This window comes from Pezoporus flaviventris, unplaced genomic scaffold (assembly GCF_033815535.1).
Source record: "Pezoporus flaviventris isolate CSIRO_AGI_PZ_B2104156 unplaced genomic scaffold, CSIRO_AGI_Pfla_v1 ptg000181l, whole genome shotgun sequence".
In the NCBI taxonomy this organism is placed as follows: domain Eukaryota; kingdom Metazoa; phylum Chordata; class Aves; order Psittaciformes; family Psittacidae; genus Pezoporus; species Pezoporus flaviventris.
Window position 1 is genome coordinate 180,892 of NW_026892729.1, and position 19,235 is coordinate 200,126.

At 63.5% G+C, this 19,235-nt stretch overlaps 1 protein-coding gene across 1 annotated transcript in view; it reads right to left on the reverse strand.

Moving 5' to 3' along the window:
- Nucleotides 1-17,319, reverse strand: part of LOC133262037 (maestro heat-like repeat-containing protein family member 1) — a gene marked incomplete at its 5' end in the record, with an annotated part of 51,860 nt that extends 34,541 nt beyond the window's left edge. The window contains 18 exon segments of the mRNA XM_061440911.1: nucleotides 282-404; nucleotides 1,683-1,829; nucleotides 5,092-5,214; nucleotides 5,620-5,739; nucleotides 6,636-6,743; nucleotides 9,269-9,321; nucleotides 9,500-9,641; nucleotides 11,123-11,163; nucleotides 11,240-11,384; nucleotides 12,198-12,352; nucleotides 12,789-12,906; nucleotides 13,168-13,212; nucleotides 13,214-13,242; nucleotides 13,926-14,039; nucleotides 15,190-15,268; nucleotides 16,044-16,136; nucleotides 16,878-17,018; nucleotides 17,135-17,319. Of these exon segments, the coding sequence (XP_061296895.1) occupies nucleotides 282-404; nucleotides 1,683-1,829; nucleotides 5,092-5,214; nucleotides 5,620-5,739; nucleotides 6,636-6,743; nucleotides 9,269-9,321; nucleotides 9,500-9,641; nucleotides 11,123-11,163; nucleotides 11,240-11,384; nucleotides 12,198-12,352; nucleotides 12,789-12,906; nucleotides 13,168-13,212; nucleotides 13,214-13,242; nucleotides 13,926-14,039; nucleotides 15,190-15,268; nucleotides 16,044-16,136; nucleotides 16,878-17,018; nucleotides 17,135-17,319 (1,961 nt within the window).
- Between the last annotated feature and the right edge of the window lie 1,916 nt (nucleotides 17,320-19,235).

Genomic DNA, 19,235 nt, shown 5'->3' on the forward strand with positions numbered 1-19,235 from the left:
ACACGTGGAATGCTGCACACCCCCCCCCACGCCCTGGGACGGGTGTGCACGGGGATGGAGGCAGCAGCATCGCTCGCAGCGAAGGATGCTGGAAGGGCAGAGCCCACCCCATGGGGGTCCACGGCTCCAGCAGACACCCGGGGACGGGGCTCCTCAAGGCAAACTCTTACCCAGCCTTCCCTCAGGAGCACAGCTCCGGGCAGGGAGCAGCTCCAGCCACGTGTAACCCCCGGTGACGGGGCTCGGGCACCCCCAGACCACCCCCTCAAGGCTTCTCTTACCACCATCTGGGCCACGAGCTCGGCCTTGCGGGAGAAGCTGAAGTCCCCACACTTGCCCCCTTTGCAGATGGCCTGGCTGATCATGCAGATGCTCCGGATGAGGCAGAGCTTCAGCGTCAGGTCCTGAGAGCACAACGCAGGGTGAAGATCAGGCTCAAACCCACCCCAACACAGCCCACCCCAAACGGGCGTCCCTGCACGGAAACCAGAGCTCAGGCTGAGCCCGTGCCCTTGGTGTGAGGGCTCAGCTCCCTGCTCTCCATCCCTGCCTCAGGCTCCCTGCTGGCTGCGGAGCACCAGGAACCCCCCATCCCTGCTGCCACTGGAGCACATGGGATGAGGACACTGCTGCAGGGCTCCCTCCCCTCAAAGCAGCCCCTGAGGACAGAGATGCTGAGGGGCAGCTCCATAGGATGCCAGGAGCCGTTCCCCGTGCGCAGTTTGGGGTGCAGGACCGGTGACATGGGGAGGCATCACCACCCAAAGCGCTCCCCTCGTCAGGGAGCAGGGCAGGGGCTCTCAAGGAGGGGGTCCCAGCTCGGGGCTGGAGAGGCAGAAGCTGTTAGTACCAGGGAGCCCAGAAGGAGAAGGCATTAGTGGAGCCCAGCAGAGCCCTTGGCCAGAGCCCAGCCTGGCTGACGGCAATGTCCCTGTCAGCCTTTGGAAAGAGAAGCACGGAGAGATGCGTTCACACGAGAGCAGAGGTGATTCTGCTCTGCTCTGCCCTGCTGACCCCAGCACCAGAGGGACCTGGAGCTGCTGGGGAGAGCCCAGAGGAGGCTACGGGGCTGCTGCGAGGGCTGGAGCAGCTCTGCCCTGGAGCCAGGCTGGGAGAGCTGGGCTGGGGCAGCCTGGGGAAGAGAAGGCTCCTGAAGGGGAGAGCTGAGAGCAGCTCCGGTGCCTGAAGGGGCTGCAGGGAGCCTGGAGAGGGGTTGGGACAAGGGCCTGTAGGGACAGGCCAAGGGGAATGGCTTTAACCTGCCTGAGGGGAGACTGAGCTGAGCTCTGAGGCAGAAGCTCTTCCCTGTGAGGGTGCTGAGGCGCTGGCACAGGGTGCCCAGAGGAGCTGTGGCTGCCCCATCCCTGGCAGTGCTCAAGGCCAGGTTGGACACAGGGGCTCGGAGCACCCTGCTCCAGGGGAAGGGGTCCCTGCCCTGGCCGGGGTCGGAGCCAAGAGGCAGAGAGCTGCTGTGAGCGCAGCACGGGGCTGCTCTCGGGGAAGGCAGAGCAAGAGGCAGGCAGAGGAGCAGCGGGAGCAGAGGAGCCCGTTCAGTGCCTCACACTGTACCTTGGTTTCTACCTTTATGCCCAGAACCTGAACAGGTGGAAAGAAGAGGACACGTTAGCACTGAAACGGGAACCTCCCTGTCCTGGGGTCCCGGGGCTGTCCCGGCACCTCACCTTGGTGTTGAAGTACTGGAAGATGTTCTTCAGGACGTCCGCTTCGATGCGGGGCAGCACCAGGTCCTGGGGCGCGCAGGCGGCCACGTAGCCATAGCACAGGATGAGGGTGCTCTTGATCTTCTCCACTTCGCTGTCGCTGCGGTCCTGGCAGGGCAGAGCAGAGCCAGTGCGGGCACCGGGGCTGCCAAGGGCCCCGTGCTGCTGCCGGGACCCCGGCTCGGGCTGCCTGAGCCAGCGACGTGGCCCCACAACACAGGGGACCCCAAAGCCCGTTGGGGATGCTCACTGCCCACCCAACAGCCACGAGCCCTGAGGGCCATCCAGTGATACCCGGCAGAGCCCAGCATGGGGGATCGGGAGCCCCAGCCCGGGCCAGGTTAACCCTGGCCAAGATAACCAAGGGCACCAAGTGGGTGAGCACCAGGGTAATGGTGGGAACAGCACCAGGGTAATGGTGGGAACAGCACCAGGGTAATGGTGGGAACAGCACCAGGGGAATGGTGGGAACAGCACCAGGTTAATGGTGGGAACAGCACCAGGGTAATGGTGGGAACAGCACCAGGGTAATGGTGGGAACAGCACCAGGGTAATGGTGGGGAACAGCACCAGGGTAATGGTGGGAACAGCACCAGGTTAATGTGGGAACAGCACCAGGGTAATGGTGGGAACAGCAGCAGGGTAATGGTGGGAACAGCACCAGGTTAATGGTGGGAACAGCACCAGGGTAATGGTGGGGAACAGCACCAGGGTAATGGTGGGAACAGCACCAGGTTAATGTGGGAACAGCACCAGGGTAATGGTGGGAACAGCACCAGGGTAATGGTGGGAACAGCACCAGGGTAATGGGGGGAACAGCACCAGGGTAATGGTGGGAACAGCACCAGGTTAATGGTGGGGAACAGCACCAGGGCAATGGTGGGAACAGCACCAGGGTAATGGTGGGAACAGCACCAGGGTAATGGTGGGGAACAGCACCAGGGTAATGGTGGGAACAGCACCAGGTTAATGGTGGGAACAGCACCAGGGCAATGGTGGGAACAGCACCAGGGTAATGGTGGGAACAGCACCAGGGTAATGGTGGGGAACAGCACCAGGGTAATGGTGGGAACAGCACCAGGTTAATGTGGGAACAGCACCAGGGTAATGGTGGGAACAGCACCAGGGTAATGGTGGGGAACAGCACCAGGGTAATGGTGGGAACAGCACCAGGGTAATGGTGGGAACAGCACCAGGGTAATGGTGGGAACAGCACCAGGGTAATGGTGGGAACAGCACCAGGGTAATGGTGGGAACAGCACCAGGGTAATGGTGGGAACAGCACCAGGTTAATGGTGGGGAACAGCACCAGGTTAATGGTGGGAACAGCACCAGGGTAATGGTGGGGAACAGCACCAGGGTAATGGTGGGGAACAGCACCAGGGTAATGGTGGGAACAGCACCAGGGTAATGCTGGTGAGCAGCACCAGGGTAATGGTGGGAACAGCACCAGGGTAATGGTGGGAACAGCACCAGGGTAATGGTGGGAACAGCACCAGGGTAATGGTGGGAACAGCACCAGGGTAATGGTGGGGAACAGCACCAGGGTAAGGGTGGGAACAGCACCAGGGTAATGGTGGGGAACAGCACCAGGTTAATGGTGGGGAACAGCACCAGGGTAATGGTGGGAACAGCACCAGGGTAATGGTGGGAACAGCACCAGGGTAATGGTGGGAACAGCACCAGGGTAATGGTGGGAACAGCACCAGGGTAATGGTGGGGAACAGCACCAGGGTAATGGTGGGAACAGCACCAGGGTAATGGTGGGAACAGCACCAGGGTAAGGGTGGGAACAGCACCAGGGTAATGGGGGGAACAGCACCAGGGTAATGGTGGGAACAGCACCAGGGTAATGGTGGGAACAGCACCAGGGTAAGGGTGGGAACAGCACCAGGGTAATGGTGGGGAACAGCACCAGGGTAATGGTGGGAACAGCACCAGGGTAAGGGTGGGGAACAGCACCAGGGTAATGGTGGGAACAGCATCAGGGTAATGGTGGGGAACAGCACCAGGGTAATGGTGGGAACAGCACCAGGGTAAGGGTGGGGAACAGCACCAGGGTAATGGTGGGAACAGCATCAGGGTAATGGTGGGGAACAGCACCAGGGTAATGGTGGGAACAGCACCAGGGTAATGGTGGGAACAGCACCAGGGTAATGGGGGGAACAGCACCAGGGTAATGGTGGGAACAGCACCAGGGTAATGGTGGGAACAGCACCAGGGTAATGGTGGGGAACAGCACCAGGGTAATGGTGGGAACAGCACCAGGGTAATGGTGGGAACAGCACCAGGGTAATGGTGGGGAACAGCACCAGGGTAATGGTGGGAACAGCACCAGGGTAATGGTGGGAACAGCACCAGGTTAATGTGGGGAACAGCACCAGGGTAATGGTGGGAACAGCACCAGGGTAATGGTGGGGAACAGCACCAGGTTAATGGTGGGGAACAGCACCAGGGTAATGGTGGGAACAGCACCAGGTTAATGTGGGGAACAGCACCAGGGTAATGGTGGGAACAGCACCAGGGTAATGGGGGGAACAGCACCAGGTTAATGGTGGGAACAGCACCAGGGTAATGGTGGGGAACAGCACCAGGGTAATGGTGGGAACAGCACCAGGGTAATGGTGGGAACAGCACCAGGTTAATGGTGGGAACAGCACCAGGGTAATGGTGGGAACAGCACCAGGGTAATGGTGGGAACAGCACCAGGGTAATGGTGGGAACAGCACCAGGGTAATGGTGGGGACAGCACCAGGGTAATGGTGGGGACAGCACCAGGTTAATGTGGGGAACAGCACCAGGGTAATGGTGGGAACAGCACCAGGGTAATGGTGGGAACAGCACCAGGGTAATGGTGGGAACAGCACCAGGGTAATGGTGGGGACAGCACCAGGTTAATGTGGGGAACAGCACCAGGGTAATGGGGGGAACAGCACCAGGGTAATGCTGGTGAGCAGCACCCACTGCCTGTCCCCCAGCCCTGCTGAAAGCCATCCCCAGCCCAGGGAGCAGTTGGTGGCCAGCACCCATCGCACCACAGCCCCAAGGCTGCACCAGGGCATCCTCAGCCAGCTCCCAAGCTCCAGTGTCCGTCCTGTGCTGAGCCAGGGTCCGCACAGCACCAATCCTGCCCTCAAACATCCCACCCCAGAGAGCAGGAAGGAAACCCCCCCACGGATCAGGAGCCTGGGGCATGAAACCACGGCTGAGGAGCTGGAGCTGAGCAGCCTCTGATGCCAAGAGCAGCTCGGGGCTATCCCAGCTCCATGCCAAGTGCTCCGGGGCAGGAGAAGGAACACTCAGCCCCAGCTCCACCCAAAGCATCCCGCAGGAGCCTTTAGCTGTGGGTCAGGTCCCATTGGCCTCTTACCTTGAAGATACTGAAAAGCCCCACGGACTTCTTGAAGACATCGGACCTGACGAACTCCTCCAGCTTGGCCAAGGTCTCCTCCAGGTGGTTTATGGCACACAGCCCAAAGCAGGAGGCAAGTCCCTGGCGGGGGCAGAGCAAACACATCAGCAGGAAGCTGCTAAGGCCCAGCCCCAGCTGATGCTCCAAGAGCCTGGTTATTGGTTCCATGCCCAGCACCATTGGTTCCATGCCCAGCACCATTGGTTCCATACCCAGCACCATTGGTTCTGGTCAGGTTGGAGCTCCCTGCTCCAGTGCAAGGGGTCCCTGCCCGCGGCAGGGGTTGGAGCTGGGGGAGCTTTAAGGTCCCTTCCAACCCAAACCAGTCTGGGGTTCTATGATTAAGCTGGTCCAGTGCTTGACAGCCCTCAGGGGAAGAAATTGCTCCCAGTATCCCACCTATCCCCCTCCTGGCCCAGCTCGAGGGCAGGACCGCTCTGCTGCTCCATCCGGATGAGCCCTGGGATGCGTGGCACAGCCCCTCACCTCCCTTTCTGCCTCCTCGTGGTATCTGGCTGTTTCCAGGAGCTCCTGGAGCTGCTTTTGCACGAGGTCCTTGCTGCTGCAGGCCCCCAGCGTCGTTCCGATGCATTTGTACAGGAAGTTCTGGAGGAGGAAGAGGAACAGCCGCATCCCTGAGGGCGCTGAGCCCCGGGCAGGGAGAGCTGCTCCCAGCCAGGCTCCTCCTCACAGCGCCCTGAAGCAGAGCTGGAGGGCAGAGCCCGGCTGATGCTCGGAGCAACAGCGCAGGACCTGCACACGGGGGGGCAGTCACGGCATCAACTGGGCTGGGACCAGCTCCAACCATTGCCAGCACCGCCGGGGCCACCACTAAGCCCTGGCACCGAGGGCCTCGGCCACACGGGTTTTAGACAGCCCCAGGGTTGGTTCCTCACAAACTTCCCTGCATCCAGCCCCCCACCACCCTTTAGGTGGATGAATTGTTCCTCAGCTCCATCCTTTGGGTACCTCCAGGGCTGGTGATGCAGCCCTGCCCCGGGCAGCCTCTTCCAATGCCTGAGCACCCTCTGGGGCAGGAATTGTTCCTCAGCTCCATCTAACCCTGCCCTGGGGCAGCTTGAGGCCGGTTCCTCTTGTCCCATCCCTTGCTCCTTGGGAGCAGAGCCCAGCCCCTCCTGGCTCCATCCTCCTGGCAGGCACTTGGAGGGAGCCATCAGGTCCCCCCTGAGCCTTCCCTTCCCCATCTGAATCCCCCAGGTCCCTCAGCCCTTCCCCATCACCCCTGTGCTCCAGGCCCTGCTCCAGCTCCATTCCCTTCTCCGGCCCCACTCCAGCCCCTCAAGGTCTCTCTTGCAGTGAGGGGCCCGGAGCCGAGCACAGGATCCCAGGTGCGGCCTCCCCGGTGCCCGGTGCAGGGGCTCAACCCCTGCCCTGGCCCTGGTGCTGCTCCAGCCGTGGTGCCGCTGGGCACCAGCACAAGGATGCTGCTGGCGACCCCCGGGGCTGGCGCCGCTCTGCCCCCGCTGACGCCCCGGGCTCACCTTCTCCGCGGGGAAGCCGCTGTAGCTGCCGAGCTGCCCGCACATCTCCAGCACCAAGCGGGCAACCCAGGCCCCGTCAGCCACGGCCGCCAGCGTCTCCTGCAGGAACTGCGGGAGGAGGAGGAGGGTCAGGGCCCGGGGCCCGGGGGGCCGGACCCGGAATGAACCGTGGAACCGACGCGGGGGAAGAGCTCAGCTCATCCAGGCCAACCGGTCCCAGCCCTGCCGAGGGCACCCCGGCCCCACGTCCCCGAGCGCCCCATCTGCACATCCTTTGGGTACCTCCAGGGCCGGTGCCTGCAGCCCTGCCCCGGGCAGCCTCTTCCGATGCCTGAGCACCCTCTGGGGCAGGAATTGTTCCTCAGCTCCATCTAACCCTGCCCTGGGGCAGCTTGAGGCCGGTTCCTCTTGTCCCATCCCTTGTTCCTTGGGAGCAGAGCCCAGCCCCTCCTGGCTCCATCCTCCTGGCAGGCACTTGGAGGGAGCCATCAGGTCCCCTGCCCGGCCCAGCCATTCCCCCTGCTCCAGCAATGAGCCTCTTCCCTCGGGATCACGGTGAGGCTGTGCCCTCACCACAGGAGCCTGCCCGGTTCTCGTTCCTTCTCCATGGCCCAGTTCAGGCTCTGAATCAAGTGGGGGGACCCCTGGGACCCAGCAGCTCCTGGAGCCGCTGTTCCCTGACCCACAACTGAGAGCTCGGTTTAAGCTGATCTGCCCCTGCTGTGCGAGCAGCCCCACGGCAGGGACCATCCATCACCACAGCAGGCACCATCCATCACCACGGCTGGCACCACCCATCACCACGGCTGGCACCACCCATCACCACAGCAGGCACCATCCATCACCACGGCTGGCACCATCCATCACCATAGCAGGCACCATCCATCACCACGGCTGGCACCATCCATCACCACAGCAGGCACCATCCATCACCACAGCAGGCACCATCCATCACCACGGCTGGCACCATCCATCACCATAGCAGGCACCATCCATCACCACGGCTGGCACCATCCATCACCACGGCTGGCACCACCCACCACCACAGCAGGCACCATCCATCACCACGGCTGGCACCATCCATCACCACAGCAGGCACCATCCCCAGCACCACGGCTGGCACCACCCATCACCATAGCAGGCACCATCCATCACCACGACTGGCACCACCCATCACCATAGCAGGCACCATCCATCACCACAGCTGGCACCACCCATCACCACGACTGGCACCACCCATCACCACAGCAGGCACCATCCATCACCACGATTGGCACCACCCATCACCATAGCAGGCACCATCCATCACCACAGCTGGCACCACCCATCACCACAGCAGGCACCATCCATCACCACAGCAGGCACCACCCATCACCACAGCAGGCACCACCCATCACCACAGCTGGCACCATCCATCGCCACGACTGGCACCACCCATCACCATAGCAGGCACCACCCATCACCACGACTGGCACCACCCATCACCATAGCAGGCACCACCCATCACCACAGCTGGCACCACCCATCACCACGGCTGGCATCACCCATCACCACAGCAGGCATCACCCATCACCACAGCAGGCACCACCCATCACCACGACTGGCATCACCCATCACCACGACTGGCATCACCCATCACCACAGCAGGCACCACCCATCACCACGGCTGGCATCACCCATCACCACAGCAGGCACCACCCATCACCACAGCAGGCACCACCCATCACCACAGCAGGCATCACCCATCACCACAGCAGGCACCACCCATCACCACAGCAGGCACCACCCATCACCACGACTGGCATCACCCATCACCACGACTGGCATCACCCATCACCACGACTGGCACCACCCATCACCACGACTGGCACCATCCATCACCATAGCAGGCACCACCCATCACCACAGCAGGCACCATCCATCACCACGACTGGCACCACCCATCACCATAGCAGGCACCACCCATCACCACGACTGGCATCACCCATCACCACAGCAGGCACCACCCATCACCACAGCAGGCACCACCCATCACCACGACTGGCACCACCCATCACCATAGCAGGCACCATCCATCACCACGACTGGCACCACCCATCACCATAGCAGGCACCACCCATCACCACGACTGGCATCACCCATCACCACAGCAGGCACCACCCATCACCACAGCAGGCACCACCCATCACCACGACTGGCACCACCCATCACCATAGCAGGCACCACCCATCACCACAGCAGGCACCATCCATCACCACAGCAGGCACCACCCATCACCACGACTGGCATCACCCATCACCACAGCAGGCACCATCCATCACCACAGCAGGGACCATCCCCATCACCACGGCTGGCATCACCCATCACCACAGCAGGCACCACCCATCACCATAGCAGGCACCACCCATCACCATAGCAGGCACCACCCATCACCACGGCTGGCACCACCCATCACCACAGCAGGCACCACCCATCACCACGGCTGGCACCACCCATCACCACGGCAGGGACCATCCCCATCACCACGGCTGGGGTGGGTGAGGGTCCATTCCTGCCCTGCAGCCCCAGCCCCACGCTGCTCGGAGCTGGGTGCTGCCACCCTCCCAGTGCCCCCCCCAGCACAGGGACCTTACCAGCAGCAGCTCCTCCTCCCATTCCTTGCGGGACAGGGCCTGCTCCGTGCTCTCTAGGAGGAAGCACACGGAACACCCTGGGTTCTCACCCTCATGGCGCACAGCCGGCAGCATTCCCGGCAGGAATGATGGCACCAGGGTGCTCAAGCAGGAACCGGCACCTCCGAGAGCTGGGATGTGCTGGGAGCCAGCAGAGCCCCCCCCCCCCCCCCGAGCAGAGCCTGACCCCACCTTCGATGTGCTGCACCAGGACAGGGACCCTCTTGCTCCAGAGCGGGCCCAGCGAGGGGTGGACGCTGCCGTGCAGGACATGGAGCAGGCGCAGGGCGGCCGCCCCCCGGCAGGAGCCTGCGTGGGGCTGCGAGGACACAACCTGAGGGCATGGGATGGGACAAGGGCTGAAACACGGGGATGGAGACGGGGAACTGGGGGGGGCACGGAACGGGGTGGGAGGAAGGGAGCTGAAAGCTGCTCCAGCTCCATCCCCTGCCCCTGGAGCAGGGTGCTCGGAGCCCCTGCGTCCAACCTGGCCTTGAGAAGGGATGGGGCAGCCCCAGCTTCTCCCTTCAACCCCTTCCAGCACCCAGCACCCTCAGAGCGAAGAGTTTCTTCCCTAAACCCAACCTAAATCCTCCTGTTTCAGTCTGAACCCATCACCCCTTGCCCTGTCCCTCCAGCCCCGATGAAGAGTGCGTATGTACATACGGCAGAGCACCCAAAGCAAGCACCCGCATCCCTGCTTTGCTCCCTGCAGCCCCCAGCACCCTCAGAGCGAAGAGTTCCTTCCCTAAACCCAGCCTAAATCCTCCTGTTTCAGTCTGAACCCATCACCCCTTGTCCTGTCCCTCCAGCCCCGATGAAGAGTGCGTACATAAGGCAGAGCACCCAAAGCAAGCACCCCCATCCCTGCTTTGCTCCCTGCAGCCCCCAGCACCCTCAGAGCAAAGTTTCTTCCCTAAACCCAACCTAAATCCTCCTGTTTCAGTCTGAACCCATCACCCCTTGCCCTGTCCCTCCAGCCCCTGATGAAGAGTACGTATGTACATACGGCAGAGCACCCAAAGCAAGCACCCGCATCCCTGCTTTGCTCCCTGCAGCCCCCAGCACCCTCAGAGCAAAGTTTCTTCCCTAAACCCAACCTAAATCCTCCTGTTTCAGTCTGAACCCATCACCCCTTGTCCTGTCCCTCCAGCCCCTGATGAAGAGAGTGCGTACATAAGGCAGAGCACCCAAAGCAAGCACCCCCATCCCTGCTTTGCTCCCTGCGGCCCCCAGAACCCTCAGAGCGAAGAGTTCCTTCCCTAAACCCAACCTAAATCCTCCTGTTTCAGTCTGAACCCATCACCCCTTGTCATGTCCCTCCAGCCCCTGATGAAGAGTACGTATGTACATACGGCAGAGCACCCAAAGCAAGCACCCGCATCCCTGCTTTGCTCCCTGCGGCCCCCAGAACCCTCAGAGCGAAGAGTTCCTTCCCTAAACCCAGCCTAAATCCTCCTGTTTCAGTCTGAACCCATCACCCCTTGTCCTGTCCCTCCAGCCCTGCCAGGGATGGGGCAGCCCCAGCTTCTCCCTTCAACCCCTTCCAGCATCCCAGCACCCTCAGAGCAAAGTTTCTTCCCTAAACCCAGCCTAAATCCTCCTGTTTCAGTCTGAACCCATCACCCCTTGCCCTGTCCCTCCAGCCCCGATGAAGAGAGTACGTACATAAGGCAGAGCACCCAAAGCAAGCACCCCCATCCCTGCTTTGCTCCCTGCAGCCCCTTAGGTCCACGTGGCACGAGGGATGCATGGCTCTGCACGGGTAAGAGCTCGCTCGCAGGGTAAGGGGCTGCTCTGCCTGCAGGCACTCACCAGCAGCCGCGTTGTGAGAGCGTAGGGCGAGGGGAGGTTTGCTGCAAAGGGAAGGGCAAAGGCATGAGATGGCCCCTGCCACGGGCAGGATGCGGCCCCCCAAGGGCCAGCGCTGACCGTTCACGTCGTAGCGGATCAGGGACGCGGTTTCGCCCTCCTCTTCCTTCTTCATGGCCAGGTACATGAGGCTCCTGCAGAGCGGGCTCAGGGCGGTGGTGAACTGGATGGGGGTGACAAACTCCAGCAGGTACGGCCACAGCACCTGAGGGGACAACAGGGGCAGTGGGGCACCCATGGGTGCCCAGCGAGAGCCCGGCGGCGGGAGGGAGACCCTGCACCGGGGAGTGGGACCGGGAGGGAGAGGGCAATGGGAGATGGGGGGGGTCAAGGGGCTTCTGGGGAAGGGGGGAAGCTCTGAGCCCCTTCTTGAGTGCTGCTGCTCAAGGGGGAGCTCTCCCCAGCCTGGGCTCAGCTCCAGCAGCACCGGAGCCTCAGCCCCAGGGGGTTCCCTTCACTGAACCCCGGATGGGTTGGGTGGAAGGGACCTCAAAGCTCCTCCAGTCCACGGGCAGGGACCCCTTCCCCTGGAGCAGGGTGCTCCGAGCCCCTGTGTCCAAGCTGCCCTCGAGCACTGCCAGGGATGGAGCATCCCAAACCTCTCCCTTCAACCCCTGCCATAGGGAAGAACTCCCCAAGCTCCCATCAACTCTTCCCTCTTCCTCCTCCTCCCATCCCTGCCTCCCTGTCCCAACCCCTCTCTAGGTCCCCTGCACCCCTTCAGGCACTGGGCTCCTCTCAGCTCTCCCCTTGAGGAGCCTTCTCTTCCCCAGGCTTCCCCAGCCCAGCTCTCCCAGCCTGGCTCCAGGGCAGTCGTGTTCCATCCCTTGGACCATTTCCATGTTCCTCTTCTGGTCCAAGAGCTCCACATCCATCCCGAGCTGAGGACCTCCAGCACTGCCACGCTCCAGCCTCAGAGCAGCTCACGGGGATGGGACACACGGGTCCCAAACCCACCCCCTGCCCTGCTCCCGATGGGATGGGGACACTGGGACAGCACCACTCTCCTTGCTCCCACAGGTGTCAGGGCCTGAGCAGACTCACGTTGTTCACTCCTGTCCACAGTGGTGCTGAGGAGGAAGAGGGTGTTGATGCTGATGCTCTGGACGCTGTCACTGCTGAGGTCCTCGGCATCCGGCGCCTGCTTCTTGGGGTGCTGGAGGAGAGGGAAAGCTGAGGTCAGTGTGGAGGGAGCCCGATGCCCACTTCAGGGAGCGCACTGGAGGGCAGCAGCTTGACCCAGCCTGGCCGCATGGAGGGCAGGGAGGCATCAGCGCAGCCCCAAGCCTTCGGATGCAGGATGCAGCTACCCAGCGGCAGCTCGGCCGGTCCCAAGGTTTCTCCAGCTCCCCCTCGCTCCAGGGGCAGGAACTCACCACCCTCATGGGGAAGAGCTCCCCAAGCTCCCATCAACTCTTCCCTCTTCCTCCTCCTCCCCATCCCTGCCTCCCTCGTCCCAACCCCTCTCCAGGCTCCCTGCAGCCACTGGAGCTGCTCTCAGCTCTCCCCTTCTCTGCTCCCAGCCTGGCTCCAGGGCAGAGCCGCTCCAGCAGCTCCGGGGCCTCCTCCACGTCCTGCCCCATGCCGGGGTCCCCCCGGGTGCACGCACCCCATCGGAGGCCAGGCGCACTGCCGACCAGGAACTCCACCATGGCCTCCCCGCCGGGCTGCTCCAGGTATCCGTGATGGGCCATGGCACTGATCACCTGCACCACGGCTCGCTTCACCTGCGCGGCGACAGCACCCATGAGCGGGGGGGAGCACCCTCACCTTGGCCATGGGGTGCCACTGAGGCTCCTACCCAGAGCTTCGAGGGGCCCGGGCTCTGCCAGCAGCACCCAGGCACCGAGGGCTCAAAGGGGACCAGACCGGAGCCCACCGCCGCAGCAGCCATGGGTGCATCTGGCACAGATGGGGCTGGCGGGGCTCAGAACGTGCCCCCACGGACGCCCTGCAGCGCAGCACGGACGCGCAGGAGCGCGGCTCACCTTGTTGCTGCTGTCTTGCAGGGGGAGCTTCATGGACGAAAGAATTAAAGGGCTTTTTGATCTCCATCTGGGAGGCTGCAAAGAAACACGGGAGACTGGAGAGCAGCCACCAGGGTGGGGGGAGAGGTGGAGCCGGGGAGGCCCCGGGCCAACGGCACCAGAGGGACCTGGAGCTGCTGCGAGGGTGGAGCAGCTCTGCCCTGGAGCCAGGCTGGGAGCAGAGAAGGGGAGAGCTCAGAGCAGCTCCAGGGCCTGAAGGGGCTGCAGGAGCCTTGGGACAAGGGAGGCAGGGATGGGAGGAGGAGGAAGAGGGAAGAGTTGATGGGAGCTTGGGGAGTTCTTCCCCATGGAAGGGGTTGAAGGGAGAGGTTTGGGATGCTCCATCCCTGGCAGTGCTCGAGGGCAGCTTGGACACAGGGGCTCGGAGCACCCTGCTCCAGGGGAAGGGGATGGGGTTGGAGCTGGAGCAGCTTTAAGCTCCCTTCATCCCAACCCGTTCCACGACTGCAGCTCAGTGAAGACAGGTTCTGAAGCTCAGCACCTCCTGAGCTGCCAAGGACAGAGCTGCTGCTCCCCAACACTCCCCTTCCCCTGCAGGGAGGGCTCTGTCCCTCACCCCTTCCGAGCCGAAGCGTCCCCTCCAGCCAAGGACGGGCTCAGCTCATCCCACTGACCCCGGCCCCACGGGGCAATGAGGGCTCAGGGAGCAGGAGCCCCCAGGGCTGGGCCCGGCCGGGGCTGCAGCAGGCAGGACTCACGGGCGCTGTTGATGATCTGCCTCATGATGAGCAGGGTCCCCACTCGGGTCCTCTCGTTGCTGCTCTCCAGCTTCGGGAGGAGGAAGGCCAGGACACGGTCCGGGAAGGAGCAGGCTGCAGGAGGGGAAACAGCATCAGGGGCACGTCAGCATCAGTGGCACCGGAACCCCTACATGGAGACACCCCAGGTGTCCGTGCATGCCATGGGGCTGCGTGGCTGGAGTGGGGCCGAGAAGGGAACGGAGCTGGAGCAGGGCCTGGAGCACAGGGGTGATGGGGAAGGGCTGAGGGACCTGGGGGGTTCAGATGGGGAAGGGAAGGCTCAGGGGGGACCTGATGGCTCCCTCCAAGTGCCTGCCAGGAGGATGGAGCCAGGAGGGGCTGGGCTCTGCTCCCAAGGAACAAGGGATGGGACAAGAGGAACCGGCCTCAAGCTGCACCAGGGCAGGGTTAGATGGAGCTGAGGAACAATTCCTGCCCCAGAGGGTGCTCGGGCATTGGGAGAGGCTGCCCGGGGGAACGCCAGAAATAAACCAGTTTGGGGGCAGGAAAGTGGAGCAGCACCCGGGGCATTGGCTGGGATGGGAGGGAGGCCGGAGCAGCGGGGAGCTGGTGCAGGAGCAGCAGCGGATGCGAGGCTTGGGCTTGGGGTGCTGCAGGAGGAGAAGCTCCCAGGACCCGGCCCAGAACCACCCCCCCCGTGTGCTGGGGGCACCCAGAGCGGGAGCAGCAGCGCGGAGGGGGGGATCCTGCCCCTCTGCTGTGGGAAGGGGGGAGCTGAGAGCAGCTCCAGGGCATGAAGGGGCTGCAGGGAGCATGGAGAGGGGTTGGGATGAGGGAGGCAGGGATGGGAGGAGGAGGAAGAGGGAAGAGTTGATGGGAGCTTGGGGAGTTCTTCCCCATGGCAGGGGTTGAAGGGAGAGGTTTGGGATGCTCCATCCCTGGCAGTGCTCAAGGGCAGCTTGGACACAGGGGCTCGGAGCACCCTGCTCCAGGGGAAGGGGATGGGGTTGGATGTGGAGGAGCTTCAAGCTCCCTTCATCCCCAGCCCTACCATGGCTCCATGGGCTGGAACCAGGACAGCAGCCACCCCGCTGCCACCACGGCTGAGAGGTGCCCCCTGTATCCCTGAGGCCAGAGGGACCCAAGCCCTGCTGCCCCACACACACCTCCTTGGGCAGGGGCAGGAGGCAGCGCGGAGCACAGCACCCACGGTGCCCCACACCCGCCATGCCCGGGGACCCCCAGGCACGGACCCCCTTACCCAGCACAGTGAAGCACCGCAGGACCTCGGTGTGGTTCTTCGCCGTGAGGGGCACTGCGGGCTCTGCAGGAGCACAGATCTGGGGGGGGAACGGGGACACGGCCGCCGTCACCGGCACCGCGAGGACCACGGGGCCCCGGCTTGGGCTCTGCGGCTGCGCCCCACAGCTGCGCCCCACAGCCCCTGAGCAGCGCCGTCATGGAGCACAGACCCTGCCGCCAGCACCACGGTGGGGCCCAGCTCGCAGACACCAGGGGTCCGGGGTGTGCTCAGGGGCAGCCTCTGCCATGGAGCCGCCACACTCAGGGGCACTGAAACAGCACCGGAGCTGGGGGAGCAGAGCAGGGGGGGGATCCTGCCCCTCTGCTGCGGGGAGGGGGGAGCTGAGAGCAACTCCAGGGCCTGAAGGGGCTGCAGGGAGCATGGAGAGGGGTTGGGATGAGGGAGGCAGGGATGGGAGGAGGAGGAAGAGGGAAGAGTTGATGGGAGCTTGGGGAGTTCTTCCCCATGGAAGGGGTTGAAGGGAGAGGTTTGGGATGCTCCATCCCTGGCAGTGCTCAAGGGCAGCTTGGACACAGGGGCTCGGAGCACCCTGCTCCAGGGGAGGGGGTCCCTGCCCTGGCAGGGGTGGAACTGGAGGAGCTTTGAGGTCCCTTCCACCCAACCCAACCCATTCCATGGCTCGGCATCGGATCCACCTCGGGACACCAGAGCCCGGGAGCTGGGATCACCACTGCGGGACTCAGCCACGGGCAGAAGCAGGAGCAGGCCCAGCCCGGGCTGCTGCAGGGGAGCCTCGAGCCCCACAGCCCATGGGCAGGCTCCAGCCCCCCCCCCCAGCACCCAGCCCTCACCTGGGGGTGCAGGGTGCCCAGGAGGGGGTCGAGCTGCACATCCAGGCTGCGGCTGCCGATGTTGACGGAGGCCTCCAGGATCTGGCACAGGCTCTGCTCAGAGAGAGACCGAGGGGGGGGGGTCAGGAAATGGGCCCCAGGGGGGGCAGAGGGTGCTGAGCCCCATGGGACATCAGAGCGAGGGAGGGAGCATGAACCCGGCAGGGCGGCAGCAGGATCCGTCTGCCATGGGGGAGACAGTGGGGAAAGCTCAGAGCAGCCCCAGTGCCTGAAGGGGCTGCAGGGAGCCTTGGGACAAGGGAGGCAGGGATGGGAGGAGGAGGAAGAGGGAAGAGTTGAGGGGAGCTTGGGGAGTTCTTCCCCATGGAAGGGGTTGAAGGGAAAGGTTTGGGATGCTCCATCCCTGGCAGTGCTCGAGGGCAGCTTGGACACAGGGGCTCGGAGCACCCTGCTCCATCCAGGGGACGGGGTTGGAGCTGGAGCAGCTTCAAGCTCCCTTCATCCCAACCCATCCCATGACCCCATGAGACAGCAGCAGCCGGCTCCATCCTCCTCATCACTGGGCACAGGCACCCAAGGCTTGGGCTCAGCAGCACGAGGGCCCACGATGGAGGGAGGAGGAATCTCACATGGAAGAAGCAGCTGCAGCCTGGGCAGGGCCCGAGCTGCTGGGTACCAGCACAAAGGTAAGGACCAAATCTGCTTCGCTGCTCCTGCTTGCACCCACTGCTTGGGGGGGGGGGGAAGAGCCCTGCTTGGTGCCCCTCCTGCACCCCTGCAGCACAGCGCGCCCCACGGCAGCGGCTGCAGGGATGTGACCCCCGAGCTGCTCACCTTGGAGATGGAGAAAGCCTCCGTGTGCTTCCTGTAGAGCGCGAGGATGCCTGGGATGAGCTTGGGGAGCTGCTCCTCCAGCCTCTCGGCGGGCAGGAGGTGACTCATGGGTCCCAGCGCCTCCACCACGGCCAGCCTCAGCTGGGCGAGAGACCCGGCGTGAGCAGCGTGGTCCTGAGCCTGCGGGGGGCTCTGCAGCCCTGGAGCTGCGACGCTCCAAGGGCATCGTCCCGAGTGAGAACCGCGGCGCCCATCACCTTGGCCTCGCGGTGCTGCAGCCAGCTGCTGAAGAGCACCTCGTAGGCACTGAAGATCTCGTTGGAGAACGTGTCCTTCCTGACCGTGGGGTCCGGGGCCTTGTCCAGGTTCGCCAGGTACTCCTGGATGCTCTCACTGAAGTGCTGCAGAGCTGCGGGGAGAGCCCAACCGCGCACACTGGGTGCTGCAGCCGCACCAGCACCCCAAGGGATGCAGTGCTGCTGCCCGGCAGCATCCCAAGGGATGCGGTGCCGCTCCCCGGCAGCATCCCAAGGGATGCAGTGCTGCTCCCCGACAGCATCCCAAGGGATGCGGTGCTGCTCCCCAGCAGCATCCCAAGGGATGCAGTGCTCTCCCCGGCAGCATCCCAAGGGATGCAGTGCTGCTCCCCGGCAGCATCCCAAGGGATGCAGTGCTCTCCCCGGCAGCATCCCAAGGGATGCGGTGCTGCTCCCTGGAAGCACCCCAAGGGATGCAGTGCTGCTCCCCGGAAGCATCCCAAGGGATGCAGTGCTCTCCCCAGCAGCATCCCAAGGGATGCGGTGCTGCTCCCCGGCAGCATCCCAAGAGATGCAGTGCTGCTCCCCGGAAGCACCCCAAGGGATGCAGTGCTGCTCCCCGGCAGCATCCCAAGTGATGCAGTGCTGCTCCCTGGAAGCACCCCAAGGGATGCAGTGCTGCTCCCAGGCAGCATCCCAAGGGATGCAGTGCTGCTCCCCGGCAGCACCCCAAGGGATGCAGTGCTGCTGCCCGACAGCATCCCAAGGGATGCGGTGCTGCTCCCTGGAAGCATCCCAAGGGATGCAGTGCTGCTCCCCGGCAGCATCCCAAGGGATGCAGTGCTGCTCCCTGGAAGCACCCCAAGGGATGCAGTGCTGCTCCCTGGCAGCATCCCAAGGGATGGGGATAGGACAGGACCCTTCCCAGCAGGCACCCACAGCAGAGGGATGCCCTGCCCACAGAGCCAACTGCAGGCACCCAACCGCAGGGACCCCATGGGGCGCCCCACAGGAGCCTGTGTTTGCCCCACGGCTTAGTTCTGCCTGCGCTGAGCAGCGAGGGGGGCCAAGAACCACAGGCCTGGAGGCTGCATCCCAGCCATGGCAGCCCGAGCTCTGCTCCTCCTGAGGACCGGCCCCAGGACCAGAGCGTGGTCCTGCACAGGATGCTCCTGGCTCGGATGAGGGGCTCAGCCACAGAGTGCAGGGGCACCCATCTGCCACCTCCAGCCCCTGAGGACGGCTTTGCATGGCTCCAGGGGCTCTCCAGGGCTCTATGGGGCTCTCCAGGGCTTTATGGGGCTCTCCAGGGCTTTATGGGGCTCTCCAGGGCTTTATGGGGTTCTCCAGGGCTTTATGGTGTTCTCCAGGCCTTCCGGGGGCTCTCCAGGGCTTTATGGGGCTCTCCAGGCCTTCAGGGGGCTCTCCAGGGCTTTATGGGGCTCTCCAGGGCTTTATGGGGTTCTGCAGGGCTTTATGGGGCTCTCCAGGGCTTTATGGGGCTCTCCAGGGCTTTATGGGGCTCTCCAGGGCTTTATGGGGCTCTCCAGGGCTTCCTGGGGCTCTCCAGGGCTTTATGGGGCTCTCCAGGCTTTTGTCACATTCCCTGAAGCTTTGTGGGGTTCCTGGGGCAGCCAAGACATTGCGAAACAGCAGGAAAAGGTCAGAGCTGGAAGCACCCAAGGGCTGAAAACACCCCCGTGTTTTACTTCATAGAACCAGGGGATGGGTTGGGATGAAGGGAGCTTAAAGCTTCTCCAGACCCTGCCATGGGTAGGGACCCCTTCCCCTGGAGCAGGGTGCTCCGAGCCCCTGTGTCCAAGCTGCCCTTGAGCACTGCCAGGGATGGAGCATCCAAACCTCTCCCTTCAACCCCTGCATGGGGGAAGAACTCCCCAAGCTCCCATCAACTCTTCCCTCTTCCTCCTCCTCCCATCCCTGCCTCCCTTGTCCCAAGGCTCCCTGCAGCCCTTCAGGCACTGAGCTGCTCTCAGCTCTCCCTTCTCTGCTCCCAGCCTGGCTCCAGGGCAGAGCTGCTCCAGCCCCCCAGGACCCACTCCAAGGGCTCCAGGTCCCTCTGGTCCCCACTGCAGGAAGCAGA